At 36.5% G+C, this 24,649-nt stretch overlaps 1 protein-coding gene across 6 annotated transcripts in view; it reads right to left on the minus strand.

The window, feature by feature from the left end:
* Positions 1-903: 903 nt before the first annotated feature.
* Positions 904-24,649, minus strand: part of LOC137624294 (WW domain-containing adapter protein with coiled-coil homolog) — a 61,723-nt gene continuing 37,977 nt past the window's right edge. For all 6 annotated transcript variants that reach the window (XM_068354863.1, XM_068354866.1, XM_068354865.1 and 3 more), the window contains 3 exons: positions 10,708-10,883; positions 10,005-10,132; positions 904-7,670 (listed from right to left, as the gene is read on the minus strand). In XM_068354863.1, coding sequence (XP_068210964.1) covers positions 7,595-7,670; positions 10,005-10,132; positions 10,708-10,883 — 380 coding nt within the window. In that variant the 3' untranslated portion in view covers positions 904-7,594. The remainder of the gene's footprint in view (positions 7,671-10,004; positions 10,133-10,707; positions 10,884-24,649) is intronic.

Consider the following 24,649-nt stretch of genomic DNA (forward strand, 5'->3'; position numbering starts at 1 on the left):
ACCTGTTTGGATGCTAGCCAAACATGCATTCGAAACATTACATACAGTATAGCGCTTTTATTGCTAATGTGGAGAGTTGCTATTTAAAATCTATACTTAAAAGTTGTTGCCACTAGTAGGTGAAACAGCAATGAACTCCAATGAAATTAGTCTATTTAATAAATTTTCCTTTTCAGCTTTTCATTAATTGAAGGCAAGAGAACCTCTTCAAATTGCATCAGCACTGAAAAAGACAGGAAGGAATGAAATTACTCGAGAAACTTAAGTGTCGAGTGTTGTTGGTAATTCCATGTGCTACCAAAGATAACTATACAAGGATGATAAAAGTCAGTCGACTGGTTTTGAGTCTTTTATATTAGAAAAGATGGGTGAAGTCATTTTGCCACAAGTATGATTGTGTGTTTTTGTAGTTCCTAAGTTTCACTCTAACATTTAACTTGTCTACTGTAAATATTGTTTTATATTTTGGTACTATAATACATTTCAGCATAACATTAAGGTTGTACACAATTATCATTGGGAATTTGACAAAATTTCCATTATTTGTGAAATTATACTTTTACAAATTTTTTTTTTACAAATATTCCTTTATAAACATAAAATTACAATTACAAATTTTGTTAGTGCTTATTTTCCCCAGAATTTGTTTTTTTTATACATTTTTCCAAATTGTTTGCTTGTCAAAATCATGAAGGACACATCAAGCATATAGTACAGACTTCTCAATTTCTTCTCAACAAGTACAATTTTTTTTCCATAAGGGTTTTCACTTTACTGATCACTTTAAATGTTGAAAAAAGCACAATTAATTGATCACTTTTTACAATGGCTCTGCTTGAACTTGCCCAGCTTATAATTGAAGAGCAAAAGTCAATTACCAGACAAGGTTAAGCAAAAACAAAATTGGAGCTCAGCTTTATTTAACCTTTCTTAGAAGGAATGAATTATATACAAAATTAGGCTAATTAGCCTAAAGCAAGTGTTGAAAAAGGGGAGACCAACACAAATAGTGAATGTGTCCTGCTAAACATGGGCTCTCTAGGTCCACTAGTTTGCAACAGATGACCACCAATGTAGGTTATCTCCACTGAGGTATAAAACAAAAAGTATATAATTAAAATGAAAATAACCTGAAACTAGAGGCAATGACCGGGCTATATTTGGTCACCAGGGAGGACGCCTACAAAGGGGATGATCCAGAAGCAACGACACCACCATTCTTCACACGGCCAGTCCGGAGGAGGCCATCAACAAAGTTCCAAGTGATAAATTAGTGTTTCAGGTGACCCTAATAGGCTTCCCAATCCTGGGCAGGGTTTAATACGGACAGGTTAATGGCTAATAATGACAATTTAGATTGTTACGAAAGTATTCTTAAAAAATAATAACAGCTGATTGAATGGCAGCAACCTTCAATTTTTACATCTGGCACACAATAACATGCACATCACTATATTCACAAAACCAAGATGGCTCTTTTTTTTATTGTTTTATTTTAGTAGCCTTGTAAAAACCCAATCACTTGCAAACCACAGTAACCTCAAGTCAAGTTTTCATGGTAGCGAGACCCAATGCCAAGAGGTTGGCAAATGACACGGTAGCCAATGAACGAGCCACAAATAAATGCAGCCATTAATTTGACACTGGATTAATAAAAAGTAACAGCCCCTTTCTTGTACAGTATATATATGTATAATATATATAAAAAAAATAATACAAAATAATACATTGCTGAGAACTCTACAACAGGATCACAGTTATGTACAAGCATCCGGACATGGACCACCGTGCCGGGTCACTCTACCAGCTTCATTCTATGGATTCTAGAAATACATTACATCATAGCCTCTTCTAACTTAGCCCTGGTTTTGTTTTGAAGCAGGGCCTTAATAATCCTCTTAGCAATGAGGTTCTCTCTAACACCGAACAATAAAACCTCACTACTTCTGTTTAGCTGGTCCTTTTCAAAGGAGTGATATTGCACAGTGCAGCCTCACTGAAAAGAAAGTCACAAAGGCCCAACCCTATGGTCATTCTACACCACTTTCCAGGAAGAATCCACCTGCTAATCACAGCAAATGGACCATGTGCCCATTAATCAATTATGGTATGGACCACTTCCCATGTGCCCAAGTTTAGTTGGGAAGACTCGTGTCACCAAGTTTATGAATTTCATCAGTTCAAAAAGAACTTTTCAGTGGGTATCAGAAAAGAACAGTATAAAATACATAAACCTGGTGTCCTCCCCTACCCTACTAACTGAAAGCATCTTATGGGAATGCACAAACAAATGACATGGGAGGGAAACACAAAAGCTGAATCCGGACACAGTGACTTGAACGGAACCCACAATTTCACAAAGGCTAACGACTTTAATACATGAGGTAATACAGGTTAATAACTGGGAGGAAATAGCACAAAAATCATCTCAATACGTGAAAAAATAAAGCCACCTGTTATACGACTTCATTACAGAAACGGAAAAATCACTTGAGAGCAGCTCGAGAATCGCAGGAACTGGTATGACATCAACTAGATATAAACTGGGTGGGAGAAGAATAAATTAAAATCTCAAAAACCTTTAAATGGAATCACTTTCTCAAAATTGTATGGAGTGAGAACATCCTCAAAGATCACTATAAGATATACCTGAAAAATGGAGACTTGAGAAAATGAAGAAACACCCACAAACATATAGAATATAAATGTCTGAACTTTTTACAGAAATGGAATGCAGATACATACTGCCACATTATGTAATCCTCATATTGTATTTACTCCTTTGTGGGGGGAAAACTACCCTTCCATCACAAGACAACAAAAATGTAAAAAAAAGTTTACCCATAAAAATCCATATTTCAACAAACCACCTATTTCTTTTGCCAACAAATGGGAAGGAAAAGAAAAATAAATAAAGCATGAGAGGCATCTCAGGAGCTGACGGCAGCTCTTCTATCTCTTAGGAATTGGATTTCATGATACCAACATGAGGATTCAGTGTAGCACTTACAACTGCAAGAGCAGATTTCAACTTAGCATTAACAGCTCTTCATCTTGCTGAAAACAAGACAATCATTACTTAGGGATACGATAGCATTAAGTTGCTCAAATTTCATGTCTAAACTTTTAGCCTTCCTGTAAAAATTTAGCACCATTCATGACATCAACCATATGAAAAAAAAATAAAAAAGGAAAATACCTTATGAAAACTTAATCAAAATCAATCATTGGTCCACTACCATTAATATTATTACTGCATCACAGGCTTCAGGAAACCTTCAATTAATCCGATAAACCCTTCTCTTGACGACTGCTAGATTCCCGTAACCCGAAAAATAAAAAATAAACATGAAAACCTTTCTCTTACCTGGACAGAAAGAGGTCTATTGTGTTCTTCGTGCATAATGAAAGTTAACCACTTATCAACAATCTCGCAAACTTTACATCCACACAAACACTTATATTCCCTAACAAAAAAGTCAGCAAGATTTATGTGACAAGACATTTTGGAAAATTTACAAATAACACAAACATTCAAATCCTTTTTTTTTTTTTGCTTTAAAAGAATGCCTTATTTTATTTCTTATTTAGTGTGAATTGGATCATCACATTTCTGAAATGCACAGATTTCATTTTCTAAAATAAAAACTGCATTAAGGGTACAGTATGAATAAATGAATAATGAACAAAATTCCTGATTTCCTTTCCTTTTCAACTCAACATATCACAATTTCAAGAACCTATTGATACCTTGGTTCTGCTACCCACTAGAAATCAAAACTGCTCATTGAACCACTTCAAAAAGAAAAGTTCCAAATTCCAATTATATTATCTGGTTATAATCATTAGAGCATCCTGATCAATTTATAAGAGAAATATAATTACAAAACTATATTAAAAAATGAAACCTTAAAAAAAAAAAGGATTATTTTTGAAAGTGAACAACCTCTCATTAACATAATAGCCTTACTTAAATCCCCTAAAAACTAGCAACACAGTTGTGCATGGACTAGCATATGAGACATTTTCAAGATCACCTTCATCCACCCGGGCTCAACTTCGGCAAGCCGAACATCCCTATCAACGAAATTAATTTATTGTACTGTAATGCAATATGTATGCTAAACAAAATTCTTTAAAGTTGCTTTGCCAAACTTATATTTTATAATCCTAAATTTTCCCTAAATTAAATACAAACTGAGAATCGCGTAACTTCTAGCTTGTCAATAAGACCTACCGCACTGGGTTGTTACCAAAAGCTTATATGTAGTTACAGGGGCAGTCAACTAGAGAACTATTTCATATTCCACTTCTAGATACTGCACTTCATGAAATATTCCATAAAAATAAATTTAATATATAAGAATAACCTAAACTGGAAATAATGCTATAAAAAAAAAAAGTTCTGATTTCATGTATAAATTACAGTTCACCGGTGTTTCCCATCCAAGTGAAAAATAGGAGAAAAATTCACTGGAATCCTAAACAATACTGTAACTTTTCTTTGGGGAAAACTTAAACACTAAAAATGTTGCAAACCTTTGGCTTTGTCACCACTGATATATCTGGCTGAAGTTTCAACTACTGTACTGGCTTGCAAGACAAAAAAAAAAAAATTAATTGCTCCTACATTAAGATAATTTGAAATTTCATCAGGGGAGGTAGCTAAGCCTTACTTAAACCAAAATTAATTACTGTACTACCATTAACACCTAAAAGTAACCACTACAATCAACAGTAAAAATCTGAGTTCTCAATATGATCTGCACAGAGGGCCAGAAAACTAATTGCATTCTTACATGATGAAAATGCATTTGCTAGCCCATATCACATGTGAGAAATTGCCCCCATAATGTTAACAGGCAACTTAGACGGGAAAAGGAGAGGGGGACTTGAACTTCGAGTAGTAGGAATGCTACATATAATACCTATTTAACAATGTCCAATAGATTACAGAAACTGATGAAATTCTCAAGTTACCTACTGAGGAATGTCAATGTCACATTCTGTCTAATCATAGTTTCCATTACAAAAAAAAATCCTTAAATTTGCTGCTATTTCGACCTTAAGAATAGGATTCATTTAAAAGAATACAAAATCATGAACAACCAAGTAACATTTCCAGGTTTTTTTTTTTTTCCTAGTCTCCATATAAAGAAGATGTAGGCTTGAAGAGTAGATGCCTAGATGCAGTAACAAAGATTACAATTCTATTATTGCATACCCGATGAGAGGGGTTGCGTAAGAGAGACAAATTAGCTCACAAACCTCAGGATTTCACCTGTTATACAAGATAACTTGAATTAAGTCACCATTTGGTTCTCCCAAGATCAACAGAACTTCAACACTTACATTTCTCGCAATTCTTCCGTTCAACGTGTACCTATGTTATCTATTTTACACCTCAGAAAATAACAATAACGATCACTTTTTACCAATTTCAATGGAAATAACCCCACGTATGATGGCCTCCGAGAGAAGTTACTAAGAGTAATAAGGTTTGTAGAAGCAGCAAGGCTATCCTTTGATTAAAGTGTACATTCAGCTATTAAATATCAACAAAATCCAAATAATAAACAGACAGGACTACATTCGAAAGGAAGAAAAAAAAAAAAGAAATCTAGGAACCAAGAATGGAGAGCAAGTTATATGTCACCCTCTTCATAAGGCTGACTTAGAAATGACCTAGAAACACATATGGTTTTCTAACATTCAATAAAAAATAAATAAACAATGCACCCACTTTGTAGAACCTTCTGATATCACTATATTTTATCAACCACTCAATGCCCTGCTTTACTTAGAAATGATTATTTATCAAACTTATTTCATGGTCTTACAAACATAATTTAAAACATTTCACAGCCCAGTTCAAATTTACATTGACTGTTTGCAGCAATGAAAAAAAATATTCAATAAACATAAATAATGGAAAAATACCTTTAACATCAAATCAGTCGGCAATGAAATCCTCCGAAGACATTGACTTAAATCCAACCCTGGGGACAGAGGTCTGCACCAAGAAGAAATCCACCCAAGGGTCCAACCACCATTCGTTTTTCAGACCAGGGAACAAAGGTATGGTTCAAGTTTGAGTAGAAGCAAACACCCTAAATTACATACACTACTTCTCCTTCACCAACAGCAACTATATTCCGTACCTTTATCAAAAAAGGATTACCAACGTAAAGCTGGCGTGACATTCCAACATTCCCTAACCACAAAATAAAATAAATACTATAAAAAATACATGAGCAATTTTCTGAAAGCATTCAAAACCACCGATGTCCTATTTAGCCTTCTAGGTACATCACATCCGATTATCTACCTCGCCTTACCTTCCTTTGCTCCCTTCCTTACTAGACTAATGGATAAAGGCAACCAATAGCAGATTTCCTCCCAGCACTGGCCTTAAGGACAGTCACCGAGAGCACATAACACTTGTATATAAAAGGATTACAGTACAGAAGTCATCTACACTCCAGGAACTACTGGTACTGGAGATAAATATGTAGGTCAAGCTTTAAAAAAGAAGAGGACATACTGCTTACCCCATCAACACATTTCTGACCATACTCGAACCATCTTTAGACTTGGATAAAACTGTGATGCCGACATATAAATAATGTACAGTAATAGGCAATCTGCCTTCTCCTTTTTTATTACCTCACCAGAACATGTACCACACAAAAAAGGCAGATTTCACAAAAATTCACAATTCATTCCATACTTAAATGTCCACATCTTGAGCGACCCCTCCCACAGATATAACCGTAAATTCAAACGCATAAAAGTTCATAACCTTGTCCCACACTTTACGCCTGCTAACTACTAAGTATAGAGCTCTTGAACATGGAACTTGAGAATGGCTTAAATGACAAATCTTCATGAAATTTGACCTAGACTACTAAGCAGGGACATTCACAAACTGAACTCCAACTCCCCACTGTACCAGTTGAGAGTTGTTGTTGTGAGGAGTGCAAGTTCCCGCCAGTAGGGAGTTTCTGCTGCTGCTAGAATTGCAAAATAAAACTAATGGGCTGGAGAGCTTAACCAAGACACAGATATTATTAAGGTGGGCTTGACCAGTCCAGCAGCGAGAACACAAGGTGACAAAGAGGACAGAAGATGACGATGATGATGATGACAACGACGTTAGAAATGGTGAACCTAAGAAGACCCACTCTCATCTGCAGGGGTAAACCTAAGGACCCCAGGAAGTGGAAACAGTGCCAGCCTCCAGCATCACTGCCAGTCTTTTCTGTTGTGACATGCCAGCAGCTGTACCTGAAACCTCAGCCTTTAGGTGTGTAGTTGTGTCAATCACAGAACATAGATGACATCGGGATTACGGGTTGTGAGGATGGCCAAGGGCAGGCTGGGCCCATTGAGGAACACGAGTTTGCTCTATCCGGCATGGGAGCAGCGTATACCCTGGCCCACAGCGGCACTTCTCTGCACTGGTATTTGCAGCCGCATCTCGACCCTTCCCTAACATTTCTATCGTAATAAGAAAATATAATTTATAAATACTCCCAGGCAGGTCTCACGTCAAGACAACAGGCCTGGGCAGCTATCACAGGCGTGCCCAGCACTATGTATCACTCATGAAGCAATTCTGTGACTTCATATCTTCAAGCTCTCGCTTCTGAGCACGTAGGAAAAGTATCCTGAAACACAAAAAGTACAATCAAATTGATGATCAACGATAATATTCTGTTTATAAAGTTGATACCTAACCCAAAAACAATAACCATTACGCAAAAACTAAATAACAGCTTCATCACGTATAGGGTAAAATTATACTCGTCTGAAGTTAAAAATAGTTTAAGATTGGCTGGAAAGTCCAATGACAACAGACCTCTGATAGCAGAGGGACGATGCCATGTGGGTGCTGGAAATTGTCAAACTTTATCGCTTTTAAAATAAGGGCAGTTAGAAAATAGTTAATAAAAAGTAGTTTCCAAAAGAACCATAAAAATTATGGCCCTTTCTTAATTCAAGAACTAAAAGAATAATCAGGACAAGTAAAGAAATTTATTGGTTTCTGATAGCTTCAATGCAACATTGCGAGTTAATTTTTTTGCTATCTATGTACTGGGAAATCAACATGTCATATAATGTAAATATAAGCTAACTTATAAAAGCTGCAAGCTCAGATTCTCTTTATATAGTAAAATAATTAGTTACCAATTAGATAAAAATACGGCCAGTCTAAGAAAAACTTCAAACTGTCTCTAAGCAACTTCAGAAATGGTATTCAGTGCGTAAAACATTAATCAGTCTGCAACTTTAAGGCCCCTACACACGATCAATTTTTTCATCAATTAATTGATATCAATTTATTGACGACAATGAAATTGAGGAAATCACTGTGCCTCCACACGGTCAATAATTTTACTTCAATTTTCAGTTTGATTCATAACTTCGAGATGAAAGCATCTGTGGCTCTAGGAATAGTGCTTGCTCTGGACGAAATTTTATTGAAGACCCATCAATAAATATCAAAGGATCTTTGATCTCTCAATGAATTGATTCAATGAAATTGTTTCAATTAAATTGATATCAATGTCCCCTACACACGGTCAATTTCTCCATCAATTCATTGACGTTAATAAACTGATATCAATTAATTGACGAAAAAATTGATCGTGTGTAGGGGCCTTTAGTCTTTATTCTAAAGACCATCTTTCATTAACGTGGACATACAGTAGTGAATATCCCTTGCAGTTTATTTTTAAAGGAAGTAGAGTTTTATTAAAAAAAGAACTTTACTTGATGACAAATAATGCTTAATACTGTCATCATAAATTCTCAATCTTAATGAAAAGTGTTCTAGACCATCAAGTCAACTATAGTAAATTCTTTTTAGCGAGGCAGATTTGCACCGACTCGCAAGGGTGCCCTATTAGCTCGGAAAAGTTTCCTGATCGCTGATTGGTTGGACAAGATCATTCTAACCAATCAGGTAGAAGGAAACTTTTCCGAGCTAAAAGGGTACCCATGCGAGTTGGTGCAAATGCGCCTCACTAAAAAAAAACTTCATTATAACTATCAGAAGTCTCCAACGGATGAAAATTGGAGATCTAAAACGGCTACACAGACATAGGAAAATCTTAAATAATGCATGGCAATACTTAACCAACAATCTATTACATAAAAATACAGTTTTAATAGGATGCTGCATCGTCACTACTCCGATTGAAAGACGCAGTTTTTTGTTATGGAAATCTAATGAAGAAAGTACAATACAGTAAGTCCTCAACTCACAATCTTAATTGGTTCAAAGAAGCTGTTTGTAAGTAAGAGTTTTGTTCAGTTTTGGCCCAAGGTAGGCTTAACTTGAATCCCATGCCTATAATTTCCAGCTACAAAAGTCAACAAATAGTCGGGTTTCATGGGAAATAGCTATCAGGTTATTACAAATGTTTTGCGCACTATTGAATTATATAATATTGTTTGATTACAGTATTTACTTATCTCTGGCCTGTGTTTATCTCGAAAAGTTTGTAAAGTCGAATATTCGTACGTTGAGGACCTTGTGTACACAAATAATGAAAATTTACTTAACCAAGTAAGCTTCCTCCATTTAAGTGTTTAAAAAATAAAAAAAATTATAAACAATGAATATTGGAATTAAGTTTCAACTTGGGGGAAAGAACGAAAAATTCAAAAGCACTGCTCAGAACTGCCTACATACAAAATTTTCTTTACAAATTCCTTTTTCATTAAAAGATGGAATTACCTAAGAAACCCTACCAGTAATGCAAAGAACATGAAAGGTCTTATTAAGATTTTATTTAAAAAATCAAAATATTAAATAGATTCAAATGAAGAATCTGAATCCCTCAAACAATCATTTATTGAGGAATACATTTGTAGAACTCACCACTAAATCTCAAGACCGCTCACATTCAATATTACAAATTATATTACTTCGGTAATCAAATGACAACCAAAGTTCAGAGGACCTAATTCATATAACACAATTGACATCAAATTACCTTTGTTCATGGAGAGTGGCCTGTATCTCCGCAAGTCGAACAAGGGAGCGTGCCATCTTGAGCTCGGCAGATACCCGCGTCATCACTAGACTACCGATTGAATGAGCCTCCTCTGACAGTCTCTGAGCCTATAAAATTAATCAGGACTTAAATATTTAAAAGAGTAAATCTCTCACTTCATGCCAATAAAACAAATTCTTAAAGTAATTAGTATTTTTCACACAAACCTGAAATCACAATTCTTTTAAAACACTAGTTACCAAATTTTTTTCAGGCTGTCTGCCCCTTGGGTTTTAGATGGAGTCCTTGTGGACACCCCACACCCTTGAAACACATTAAACTACTTGACTATGCTATGCATTCCTTTATAATTCTATTGTCAATTTAATTATCTATAAACTGCATACGAGTTTCCTTGCCTTGGTGTTTACGATGTTTTGTTATTAAAATTTTGAGAAAAGAAAAAAATTAAGATATTTATTGCTTGAAATGCTCTTAATACAACCCCACAATCTCACCCCCAACTGCAGCTTCTGCCTCACTAAACCCCAATATTAATACACCACTCGCAGGGGGAGGGGAGTTCTACCTAGTTTGAGAACCACTAAAGGACGAGGGTTTATATTCATGCAAGAAAAAACTTCAAATTAGAATGAAATTTTCACTTAGAAGAAACTTCACAAACCTTATCACTAATACTTACTGGCTTTTCTAAGGCCTCCGCCGGCCAATTTTGTACGTGAGATATTAATGACTCCTTGTAATAATTTGCTAAACTTGGTGTTAACGTTGGCCCGATAGGCCTTAAGCCCGCTAAAGATCCTCCGGCTGTCTGTGTTAGTGACTGAAGTGAGTTAATACTGCTGGTTGGGCTACCCACTGGAAATGAAAATATGAACAAAATTAAAATCTTATAATGAATTTAAATCAACTACAACCTTATCGCCTAAGATTAGGATAAGGCAAAACTATTTTGGCACTTGTAGTATATTCATGCAAGATATGAATACAAGACATTGTCAAGTTGATAAAAAATACATCTTAATACATTAATTACTTCACAAATGAACAATTGGAAGCAAACACCATGAATATTGGGAAGATTCAGTGAAATAATCACTTCCGAACCAATTTAGATCCTCCAAATCGTAATACTTTAAAATAAGCAGGTATATTCCTCTATTCATTCCCTGAGAACATCTGATTAACACAACTTACATAAGCAACTCAGAAACAATTCCCATATCCCTCCTTTTCTTCATTAAACATTAACAACTTCCGACACACTTGCCACGACGGAATACTTAAGCTGTCACCCCCAGATACTGAGAATAATACCAACTCTTTGACAGCAAATATTCAATGAGAAAATTAATCAGAAGACTAATTGAAGACTTCAAATGGTCTGACAAAACATCAATTCCATTAAACTGGAGATTTTAGAGCTGCACCTTTTCACTGGCACCAAACAAAAAGCGTAACTAAAACCCTGTTCTTTAAATATTAGCTGAAAAAAAGTCAGCGTTCCTTAAAAATTGGCTGAAAACAATTCGTCATTCTTTAAAAATTGGCTGAAAACATCGTCATTCTTTAAATATTGGCTGAAAACAAGTCGTCATTATTAAAATATTGGCTGAAAACAAGTCGTCACTCTTTAAATATTGGCTGAAAACAAGTCGTCACTCTTTAAATATTAGCTGAAAACAAGTCGTCATTCTTTAAATATTAGCTGAAAACAATTCGTCATTCTTTAAATATTGGCTGAAAACAAGTAGTCATTCTTTAAATATTGGCTGAAAACAAGTCGTCATTCTTTATATATTGGCTGAAAACAAGTCGTCATTCTTTAAATATTGGCTGAAAACAAGTCGTCATTCTTTAAATATTGGCTGAAAACATCGTCATTCTTTAAATATTGGCTGAAAACAAGTCGTCATTATTAAAATATTGGCTGAAAACAAGTCGTCACTCTTTAAATATTGGCTGAAAACAAGTCGTCATTCTTTAAATATTGGCTGAAAACAATTCGTCATTCTTTAAATATTGGCTGAAAACAAGTCGTCATTCTTTAAATATTGGCTGAAAACAAGTCGTCATTCTTTAAATATTGGCTGAAAACAAGTCGTCATTCTTTAAATATTAGCTGAAAACAATTCGTCATTCTTTAAATATTGGCTGAAAACAAGTCGTCATTCTTTAAATATTAGCTGAAAACAAGTCATCATTCTTTAAATATTGGCTGAAAACAAGTCGTCATTCTTTAAATATTGGCTGAAAACAAGTCATCATTCTTTAAATATTGGCTGAAAACATCGTCATTCTTTAAATATTGGCTGAAAACAAGTCGTCATTATTAAAATATTGGCTGAAAACAAGTCGTCACTCTTTAAATATTGGCTGAAAACAAGTCGTCATTCTTTAAATATTAGCTGAAAACAATTCGTCATTCTTTAAATATTGGCTGAAAACAAGTCGTCATTCTTTAAATATTGGCTGAAAACAAGTCGTCATTCTTTAAATATTGGCTGAAAACAAGTCGTCATTCTTTAAATATTGGCTGAAAACATCGTCATTCTTTAAATATTGGCTGAAAACAAGTCATTATTAAAATATTGGCTGAAAACAAGTCGTCACTCTTTAAATATTGGCTGAAAACAAGTCGTCATTCTTTAAATATTGGCTGAAAACAAGTCGTCATTCTTTAAATATTGGCTGAAAACAAGTCGTCATTCTTTAAATATTGGCTGAAAACAAGTCAAACTAAAACACTTAGCAAAGATCTGGCAGTAATTTTAGTCTTCTGTAACCATTTTAAATGTTATAAATGGTGTCTGGGCAAAGATCTGGCAGCAATTTTTGTCCCCTGGAAGTGTTTTAAACGTTATAGATGCTGTCTGAGCAAAGATCTGGTCGTAACTTTAGTCTTTTGTAAAGGTTTAGAACGTCAATTTTCACCACTAAAAAGATGACGTTCTTTAACTATTGGTTGAAAACAAGTCAAACACTATTTTCACAACTAACAAGATCACAATATTTTTCACATCAAAATTTTCCTTTCATGGGTATAACATGAAATAAGTTCTGTACATTATCCTACGTACTTGACAGTTCCTGCTAATGCCATCTCAACTACTTTCCTGTAAGGTTATCATTCTTTCTCATTGTCCCCCGATTTCCTCTTTTTCCAGAAGATGGATCCCCAAATCCACTATAACTGTTAAACAATTATTATCAATAGGTTAGCTACAATCCTAGTTTGTAAAGCAGGATCCTAAAAGCCCAAAAGGCTCCCACCAAACAAACGATACAATTTCAAAATTGAAATTTCATAAGATCAGGTTTCTACTTCATAAAAAAAGTAAAAAATTAGTAAAAAATACTCAATGAAGAAAGCAACTTTTTGTTGCAACTCATGAATCATTTAAATGTCTCCTTTTAGTATTCCAAAAATCTCTTGAACTCATACAGGACAGCTCTCCCCTAATCAGGTCCTAGAGTTATACCTTGGATAAATATAAAAAAATATCCCAAAGAGAAGACACTCTTTAATTAATTGGTTCATAAAAAATATTTGTTAAAAACGGCATGCTTAATCAAAAACTTCATAATTCATAACGATGCTTATATAGCTCATCGAGGTCATCTGGCTATCAACATCTTTTTGATGGCAAAATACCATAAGATCTAGCGCATGCTTCATAACATACTTGATCAGTCTAGTCACGTCATGTTAGTATGATGGGTCTTGAGCAACGTCAAAAAGGAAGGCCAACACGAGCAAATTAAAGAAGTGGTTCTTTGAGAAGCGTTCTTAAGAGAGATTTTAGCAGTCTAACACCAAGATCTTAGCAAAGAAGTGGTGGAGATATATAAAGAATAGTCAACCCAGCATTGAATAAACTTTAGAAGGATCGCAAAAAGTCTAAGTGTCCTGACCACATTAAAAAAAAAAAAACTTGCGAGTAAAATGCTATATTCTTTGAGAGAGAGACATGACTTTTATTCAAAATTGAGAAACATAGAATTTAGCAACTGTAATTTGTCACATAAGACAGCTAATTTTTATCCGATACCCAAGAAAACCATCAACATTAAAGGTTCTTAGGTAATATACTGTGCGAGGATGAAGGAGGTCTAGACTATTGAGCAAATGTGGGACTTGGTTGCTTGAAAAGCATCTACCACATTGGGACTGTTCATTAATAACAAACAGGAGTGAACAATTCCTATACATCCAATGCAGGATGGTGTACCAACCGTGTGTCACACGATCGTACATAGTAACGACATTTCTCCTTTTTGTATATATTATCTTTTGTATCTTCACTCTCCCCTTCTTGCTCACCAATGTGAAGGGCCGAGAGTAGGTTGTGACTCAAAAGGTGAGATGAAAGCAACTGAGTAACTTTATTACAGAACATCCAGTTTATATATACACCAAGTCAGGGCAAGAAGGTCACAAAATACAACAGGCTATTTCATGTCCAACCGGCAACCAGTTCTGTTAACAGGTAACGATAAGAAAAACAGACAAGTTGATACAAGTTGCTGTCAGTGCGAGGGGAGAGCGAAGATACAAAGGATAATATATACAAAAAGGAGAAATGTCATTACTATGTACCATCGTGTGACACACAGTTGGTACAATGGTAAGGATCAGTGGCCATCCCAAGCGATACTAGTGGAGCATCATTGCGTCTCATTTCAATATAGATGAACCTTGTTGTGCTGAACAGTAGATGCAAGTTTCTTGTTCAGCCCAATTGCAAATAGGTAATTTAGCAATGTGCACCAAGGGTGCTATAAACCCTTACAACCTTTTGAAAACCTGGCCTCTCGTGCATAAGCCTGTACAATATGCTATCATACTTAACACTGATGTCATTTTCTATGGTTTACAAGATATTGACAACCACATAGATCACTAAATTTGGACTCTCATATAAACTGCCATCGGGCCCCCAATTGCTCTTTCTAATTATATTGCAGATGTTTCTAGAGATCTAAAGATCCGAGAAGTCTCAAACCCCTTGGCTCTTCATTCAAAACTTTCATAATCACTTCAACCTCCAAGTATTGGTTTCATGGAATTTGAGGGATCAGACAGGCCATTCAGCACAGAGGTCCAGCGGGGGTGAAAAAGTTTGAGTTCCAAGGGAAGGAAAATCAGCAGCATGCTTTCGTACGGATACTATCCTGATCAGAGGACTTGAACTCCTGCTCCTGGTAAGTGTCTTTAATCTCAGGTTCAGTCATTCGTAAGATAGACTTGTTGCTCCTGTATCGATAACTGCTAATGTACGTATCACTTATGTTCAAAGCAAATGGGACCAAATTCAACTATTTACAGTCCTTGGATTGGATAAAGGCTTAACAAGATAGATAAGTAGTGTTTCAAATTTTGTCAAATTTGTCAAAACCAGATGGTTATTGCAGTACTGTACCTTCATAAATGAATCCTAGGGTAAAATGCTCAGGTACTCGCCAGGGACAAACCAATACACAGGACCCAAAATTAAAGATTTAGACCTTCCAAAAACAAAAGTTTCTACAAAGGTAGTAAAGCATGTGTTAGGATAGGAAATGAAGTGAGTGATTGGTTTCCGGTGAGAGTGGGGCTGAGACAGGGATGTGTGATGTCACCGTGGTTGTTTAACTTGTATGTTGATGGAGTGGTGAGAGAGGTGAATGCTCGAGTGCTTGGACGAGGATTAAAACTGGTAGACGAGAATGACCATGAATGGGAGGTAAATCAGTTTTTGTTTGCGGATGATACTGTACTGGTTGCAGACACAGAAGAGAAGCTTGGCCGATTAGTGACAGAATTTGGAAGTGTGTGAGAGAAGGAAGTTGAGAGTTAATGTGGGTAAGAGTAAGGTTATGAGATGTATGAGAAGGGAAGGTGGTGCAAGGTTGAATGTCATGTTGAATGGAGAGTTACTTGAGGAAGTGGATCAGTTTAAGTACTTGGGGTCTGTTGTACGTCATAGTGTGAATGAAGGTTGCAAAGTGTTGAGGGCAGTTAAGGGAGTAGTAAAAAATAGAGGGTTGGGCATGAATGTAAAAAGAGTTCTATATGAGAAAGTGATTGTACCAACTGTGATGTATGGATCGGAGTTGTGGGGAATGAAAGTGATGGAGAGACAGAAATTGAATGTGTTTGAGATGAAGTGTCTAAGGAGTATGGCTGGTGTATCTCGAGTAGATAGGGTTAGGAACGAAGTGGTGAGAGTGAGAACGGGTGTAAGAAATGAGTTAGCAGCTAGAGTGGATATGAATGTGTTGAGGTGGTTTGGCCATGTTGAGAGAATGGAAAATGGCTGTCTGCTAAAGAAGGTGATGAATGCACGAGTTGATGGGAGAAGTACAAGAGGAAGGCCAAGGTTTGGGTGGATGGATGGAGTGAAGAAAGCTCTGGGTGATAGGAGGATAGATGTGAGAGAGGCAAGAGAGCGTGCTAGAAATAGGAATGAATGGCGAGCGATTGTGACGCAGTTCCGGTAGGCCCTGCTGCTGCCTCCGATGCCTTAGATGACCGCGGAGGTAGCAGCAGTAGGGGATTCAGCATTATGAAGCTTCATCTGTGGTGGATAATGTGGGAGGGTGGGCTGTGGCACCCTAGCAGTACCAGCTAAACTCGGTTGAGTCCCTTGTTAGGGTGGGAGGAACGTAGAGAGTAGAGGTCCCCTTTTTCGTTTTGTTTCATTGTTGATGTCGGCTACCCCCCCAAATTGGGGGAAGTGCCTTGGTATATGTATGTATGTAAAAACAAAATCCTTTCTCTAGAGCTCACCATATCAAATCCATAATTCCACCCTGGAGGAAATATATTGCAAAGAATTATGGAATGTTAAATTCAACACGAAGTCTACACGTCCAGCAACTTTGGTACTACAGTAAAGTAACAAAAATTCAAAAGCAAGTCTACACGTCCACCAACTTGGAACCACAATAAGGTAACAAAAACCAAGAGAATTGCCACAGATACCTAATAACCCTTCAATGAAAACCCCATTGAGTTTATATTGTTCTCTGGGAGAGGACGATGAAGCTGTGTCATCCTTGAAGGTTACCATTCAAGTAGCCAGAAATTGGTTTAATTACACAGAACCTATGCTAAGGACTTAATGAACAGGATCTGGTCCTGCAGCGTTTGTCAGACTCTTGAAATTTGAGTCCATTACAATGATGACAAGATAATTCTATGCAAATTTGTAATATTGTTTTCCCAAAGTCCTCAGAACATTTGGCTATTCCCGAAAACAGATGCCCGAGACCCCTATGTAAGGTTTTTATCATCACATTCATTTATTGAAGAATGTGTTTTGGCGAGTGGTTAAGTCACTTTGACAGGACTGGTTGCATGATAGAACCTTGCCTGTTTCATCAGCACACGAGTAAGGTCTTAAAACATCTCATCATTCATACAATTATAAGAAAAAAAATTGACTTCAGATTTTCGGACACTTTTGAAGGTTAATAATATTGACAGAGCATAGAAGAAAATAATTAATCTAGATAAAGCACAAAGAGCATAGTTACTAGTCAGGTATCATTCCTCTCAAGAGACAATTGAGAAATAAGCAGAGGGTTAAAGGCCACTCATGAATGGCAGAGGCAAGGGACTGTGACATTGTCATATTGAGCAGGACAATGCCTACAGACTGACCATATATGCATATGATAAGTGCCAAAGCCCCTCTCCACCAAAGCTAATACCAAGGAGGGCCAGACACTGGCGGCTGATGACTCAGCAGACAGACCTATAGGCTTCCCCAAAGCCCCCATCCTTATCTCTCAAGAATGGTGAGATTGCAACGACCAAAGAAACTAATGAGTTTGAGAGGGACTCGAACCCCAGTCTAGCGTTCACCAGTTAGGGACATCACCACATCGGCTAAAGTAAGGCAAAGACAGAAGAAGAGTGGGAGTGACCAGTTAGACCTTGTGGACAGTGATTTGACTACAAGGGAAACCTTGTAACAAAATCCTATGAAGCAGGAGTAGAACCAACATAGCACTGTTTGTATATCCAATACATGTATATCATAAGTGGTAAGGTAAGGTGTACGAATGTACATAAAGCAAGAGTCTATTTCAAGATAAGAAATTTAGGCACAACAGGCTCATCTGGGAAGGCTGTAGCAAGTTTGCAGTGGGATAGCTTTACACTGTGCACAGCAATTACAGAAGTTTGGCATTGAAAAAATTAAACAAATACAGCTGATATTATGCCTCAAAAAACATACTAATTCAGTAAAATATCTAAAATACTAAATTGAATACACAGATTAGAAACAGCACAGAAAATACAATGAAACTGATTACAAATATTGAATGAACTATCAGAAGAGATGGTTATTGTACAATTAGCAGTACAAAAACAATTTCAATTAGGAGTTGGCTACAAAATTTACAAAAATGGCAACAAAATCAGTACATCATGATAAATGTAGGGAAACTGATCCTTCAAACATAATGACAAAAGAAATGGCATACGTACTGGAAAAGCGTAATTAAAACTGAAAACTACCATAAAAATTAGTAAAACAATAATACAGTAATAAGGATATCATGAGTTGTCTGAAAAGAGCCAAGCATTGGAAATATTGAAAAGTCCAATCCAGGAACATGTTGAGCAAATGATGGTTGAGAAAATAGACAGGTACTCGCACATACTTTACACAAGGATAGCAGCTGTGCTAAGATCCGCAAAATCTTTTCTGTACCTCAGTACTGTCAAATATATAGCATTAGTGAAGAATGATCGACCTTTTTGTGATGTAAATAGAATATCTTAACGCTCAAGGGAATTCAAAGCAAACATATGTATATCTTACAAAAACACACAATACTGAATTAAGAGTTGTGATAAAACAATATCTAATGGAAACCCGGAACTTTCGAGAAAACCAATTCCCATTCATAAATGGCTGAAGTCTGAAGCACCTGTTGTGAAAAATGTAATACTATATTTTCCTAAATTTTGGCTAAATATGGCAGAAAGAGGCACAACCAATAGTCGCACGACTCCTAAACAATTTGAACCCAGGGACAAGAAAATACGGTCATCGTGAAGTTAATATCTAAGGTACGAAATACATCAACTCATCAGATTTTGCCAAGTATCAACTGAAGGAGAACTTCGAAGACAAGAAATAGCTAATAAATTCTCCCATAACTCCATGACAACCCAACCTTGAAGATAGAGCTATATTTATCGGCCCCCTCCCTCTTACAAATATTGCCTTACCTTCCCACATGTATTAATATTAAGTACAATTACCTGGAGAAAACAGACTCAAACACTTCTCTCTCTTTACCCAGATATGAAATTGGCACTAACTTGTGTGGTTTACAAAATAAAATGATACAGCATAACACTTCCCATCCTGACACTTTACTTACTTCATCAAGGACATTTGGTTGACAAATATGAAAAGTATCAAATGTTGACAACACTGGAAAATTTTTGCCCCTGATATCCAGCATGAAGGAGATGGTATAGGTCTCAAACCATATAATCTACAAAATTTTGTACTCCTAATATCCGCCAATTGGGAATTCTTCGGAGATGGAAGAGAGGTTCAAATTTAAGGTCCCTCGAGAATAGCAGAAGCAAGGAACAAGGCCAATGCCCTAGACACTGACCATGTACAGTATACATATGATCTTCAAGCTAGGACTAAGGAAGGCCAGACAATGGCTATAGGCTTCCCAAAACCACCAATCTCTATCACAAAAATGGTGAAGCTGCGGATACTTCTGGCAACTATAGAGCTTGAATGCCATCTATGCACGCTAGTCTAACAGTACAAACTAATCTCAAAAATAAAATTACCAATATAGTAATGTACTCTAGTAATAAGAGATTGATGTGCGTTGTAAGGCTATAAAAGTAATTTGAAACAAAAACCAAAAATTAATAATTCCTTCTTTGCATTGATTTAAATGCTTAAGCTACAGTAATTGGGCAACATAAAACAAATCTTGCAAACACCGAGTTATTGTCGAGGTAAGGATAAAACTTAATGTGCTACGTAATAAGAACTATAACTGATCAGAAAATATTCTTATAGGGAATACTGTACTGTACAGTGGTACCACGAAACAAGAATAACTTTGAATACAAACAAATAAATTTGAATTGGAATAAGACTGCTGGCAAAAAATTTTGCACGAGGAGCACTTTTGGCAGAAAGTACTAACACGACTATCAAGCGACATTCGGATATCAGTTTCGGGATGCCCTTAGTGTTTACCCGATTTCTACCCCAATTTTGACTTGCATCAGACCAAAACCCGTCTTGTTCAGAGATTCACTCTTTCACTCTCAGAGTAGCACTTGTAAGAGCATCACCTCCTGCGAGCTTCTATGGAATTATTCTTTGTTGAGCTGTGACTTGTAATTGCTTTTGTTCATCATAGACATTCTGTGCTGCATTGTAAAGTTCACAGAACATAATCGTGAAAAGGGCCATAAAGAGGATTAAGAAAGCGAGATAATTACAGTAGAAGTGAAATCGGAAATTACAGCAACGCATGAAGAAGACATACTGTAGTGCAGCCGACTTGCTAAAACTACAACTGTACAAAAATCACGATTGTGAGTTAGAATTAGGAACAAAAAAAGATATCAAATTGATAGTCGAAAAAGGGGTGACGACATTAACAAAATAATGGCCAGTTTTTCTTCACTTTGAACCATTTCTGCTTATCTGGATTAATGAGAAGCAGCTAGCAGGTAATAAGATTACCGAAAACACCCTAATGTGCAACATCAAAAAAACCCTCGAAGATGACAACCGAGGAGGAGGAAGGAGTAATAAATTTAGCTTCAAATCAAATATGTTAAAAATGTGGGAGACCTTGCAAATTTTTTTTAGAAATCCATCACCCACGTAAAGATTTGGCAGGGCGACAACGTATCTATTTACCGACGATGCAATGTCTTATTTTCATGACGTTCAAACGAACAGTCGCCTCTAGATAGGTACATTGTCAAAACTTAATTGAAGATTGTATTAAAGAAAAAGACAGTTTGTCCACAAAGCATAAATAAAGTGATTCAGTTTGCGATAGTCTAACGTCATCTTAAGAGAGAACTTGATATTTTCCTTTAGTTCTCAAGGACAGAGATTCTTCTTCAAATCAATAAACCAATCCTCATCTCTCGTCTCTCTCACGCCAGCCACAACTCTACTCGACAGTCAAGTGCGAGTTAAACTGTTAGGAGACTCTTTAGCTATGGTAAGCAGCTCTTCTAGGAGAAGGACACTCCAGAATCAAACCATTGTTCTCTAGTCTTGGGTAGTACCATAACTTCTGTACCATGGTCTTCCACTATCTTGGGTTGGAGTTCTCTTGCTCGAGGGTACACTCGGGCACACTGTTCTATCTTATTTCTCTTCCTCTTGTTTTGTTAAAAATTTTAAAGTTTTATATCGATGTAGCATTTCCAACAAAAAGATCTCTTCTCACTATAAACTACAAGGAAAACTAACAAACTTGCTACAGCACATAAATTAACTTCCCTACCACAAAAAGTAGATGTAGCAAGAAATTAAGATTCCTCTAAACTAGGCTCTAGAAGCTTCATTACAGCAGGAGGAGGAACTCTAAGAAATCTACATTCTAGATTTGAAATATTATTATTATTACTTGCTAAGCTACAACCCTAGTTGGAAAAGCAGGATGCTATAAGCCCAGGGGCTCCACCAGGGAAAATAGCTAAGTGAGGAAAGGAAAAAAGTATAAATAAAATATGAAAGAGAAATTAGCTAGAACAGCATGCCCAAGTGTACCCTCAAGCAAGAGAACTCTAACCCAAGAAAGTGGAAGACCATGGTACAGAGGCTATGGCACTACCCAAGACTCGAGAACACTGGTTTGATTTTGGAGTGTCCTCCTAGAAGAGCTGCTTATCATAGCTAAAAAGTCTCTCTTCTACCCTTACCAAGAGGAAAGTAGCCACTGAGTAATTACAGTGCAGTAGTTAACCCCTTGGGTGAAGAAAAATTGTTTGGTAATCTCAATGTTATCAGGTGTATGAGGAGAGGGGAAAATCGGTAAATAATATGCCAGACTATTCGGTGTATGTGTAGGAAAAGGAAAAGTGAACTGTAACCAAAGATATAGATCCAATGTAGTACTGTCTGGCAAGTCAAAGGACTCCTTAACTCTCTAGTGGTATTATCTCAACGGGTGTTTCATGTCCCCTTTGGGAGACCACATGCTGAGACTAGCCAATACCTGACCTATTTCTCCTTCCCATTAACCAGTGACACAATACCAACTGATTTGCTATATCCAGTAGTTTCTAAACAGGATCACCTTTGCTACCACAATCACCTACAGAACACTGAACCATTTGATTAAAAAGGAACAAGTATTGTGTATAATAACAATGATTTTTGAGGATCTATAAAGAAAATAAAGAAGCACAAAATGACGATACAAACACATACAAAGCCCCAAGCCACACACAAACTGAACTGCATAAGGACTGGTCTAAACATTAATAGTAAATATAGCACTAACTTCTCTTTTCTCATCTTTAAATGAGGTGGAAACAAGACTACAACAGTATGAGAAAGGAATCATGAAGCCAACATATGATTTAAACAAAGCAATGCCACTTCACAGGACAGGACTTTCATTTCATCGTCCCAATTAGATTTCCACTTCTATGAACACTCAAAACGGGAGCAGAGGAAAAGGACTCTGAGTGAAGACCGCCGCCATGGGAGCTCATTTCTTGAAACCAGCTCGTCTTTCCCAGAATGAATTTAAACCATAAGAATATTTGAAGTGTCTGACAATCATGAGGGAACTTAGGGTTATGGCTACAGTAGGGCTAATTCGATCGACATTTTGCTCAACCTTGACCTTTAACCAAGGACTTTCAAAATTGAATCACTTCCATACCTCAACAATTAATCCCAGAAAGTTTCACTGCTCTCTATGAGTAAAATTGTGGCCAGGAATTTGTTCACAAACGGGAAAAAATCAACTCGTCCTAACTTTGTTGGAAGAGGTAAGAAATGGCAAGTTACACCCGCGCCATATACTGTAATGCAGAAAGAATTTGCCAGATGGCAAATACAGCATTGCAAGCAAAGTACAGAAAATCTTAAGATTTAAAGGCGTTCAAAAACTACACACATCGGTCATAACTTCTAGGGAAGAATCCAACAATCTACCAACAATGTTTGTTATATCAGTCTTCTCAGTCATTTGAACAAATAAGTAAAACGAAGATGAATCGGAAATTAGTTCAATTCAAAACATAATTGAGGTGCATTTGGACCGACTCGCAGCAGTGCCCTTTTAGGTTGGAAAAGTTTCCTGATCGCTGATTGTTTAGAATGATCTTGTCCAACCAATCAGCAATCAGGTAACTTTTCCAAGCTAAAAGGGCACCCCTGCGAGTCAGTGCAAATCTGCCTCACTAAAAAGAATTGACTATAGTTACTCAAAAACACATGGCTGAAGCAAAGGTATTGTATATAAAAAAGACAGCACAGGGTACAACGGAAGATTTCTAGACTTTGGACAAAGTGAGTGCAAGAAGACTGGGACTTCTGCAACTAAAGAAATAAGGCCCTAAATACTTAATGTCCTAATTAAGTAATACTCAAGGTCTAAGTACTGTACAATGCTTGGTATAATTAAAGATTTTGATCCCATTGTAGTGGGGATGGAAGGAAGATGAGGGAACAAAGACGACGAAGACATTCAGGAGATTGTAGTAAATTCTGGATGACAAATTTCCATTTTAAAAATCTGAAAATGTCCTTTCTAAACCAAATTTACTTAAAAATCTCACTACTACTAGAAGTAACTATCAAAACATCCCTTCCCTAACTCCATTGTCCAGAAAAGAGAAGTCAGGTCAAAGACTTACTAGTTATTAAGCCTCAACAACAATTGATTCCACAACTGGTTTTAGGAGACTAAAGCAACAATTCCTTCAATACAAAAGAACAGAAAAAGTCTTACGAATGCCCAATAATATTTCTTAAAAGGCAAGCAATGGAGATTACAATTACAAGACAGATGAAGACATTATAAATTACACGATCAAAGGTCCTGAAAAGAACACTTGAAAACAAAGCAATTGTCTTGCTTCAAAACAGCAGACTGCCTACTCTAATGTACAAGAAATGAATGAAAGATCTCTAAACGGCAAAAGAAAATAATGATTAGAAACATAGTAAGGGCAAAGCAGTATTAGGCATAGATAAACGGCCAAGTAACATAATATAGGCAGGACTTTATACATACATACATATACCAAGGCACCTCCCCCAATTTTGGGGGGTAGCCGACATCAAACAAATGAAACAGAAAAGGGGACCTCTCCTCTCTACATTCCTCTCAACCTGACAGGGGACTCAACTTTATAGATCGGGGAATACAGCTACAGATACAAGGCAAATCCTGATCCTTGATAATTCTTCATCAGCTGTACCAGTTTGAACGCTGGAATGGACTGTACCCGTGTTTAATGTAGGTTTGTACTTACGTCACCACAAACTAATTCATGGAAACCAAACCGATTGTGATTTTTATAATTAAAAACTTCTGGATGAACTTTTTGGAATGGTGAACAGAAAGACAATTTTCAAAGCCTGCTGCAACCA

The sequence above is a fragment of the Palaemon carinicauda genome, chromosome 31 (assembly GCF_036898095.1).
Source record: "Palaemon carinicauda isolate YSFRI2023 chromosome 31, ASM3689809v2, whole genome shotgun sequence".
Classification (NCBI taxonomy): Eukaryota; Metazoa; Arthropoda; class Malacostraca; order Decapoda; family Palaemonidae; genus Palaemon; species Palaemon carinicauda.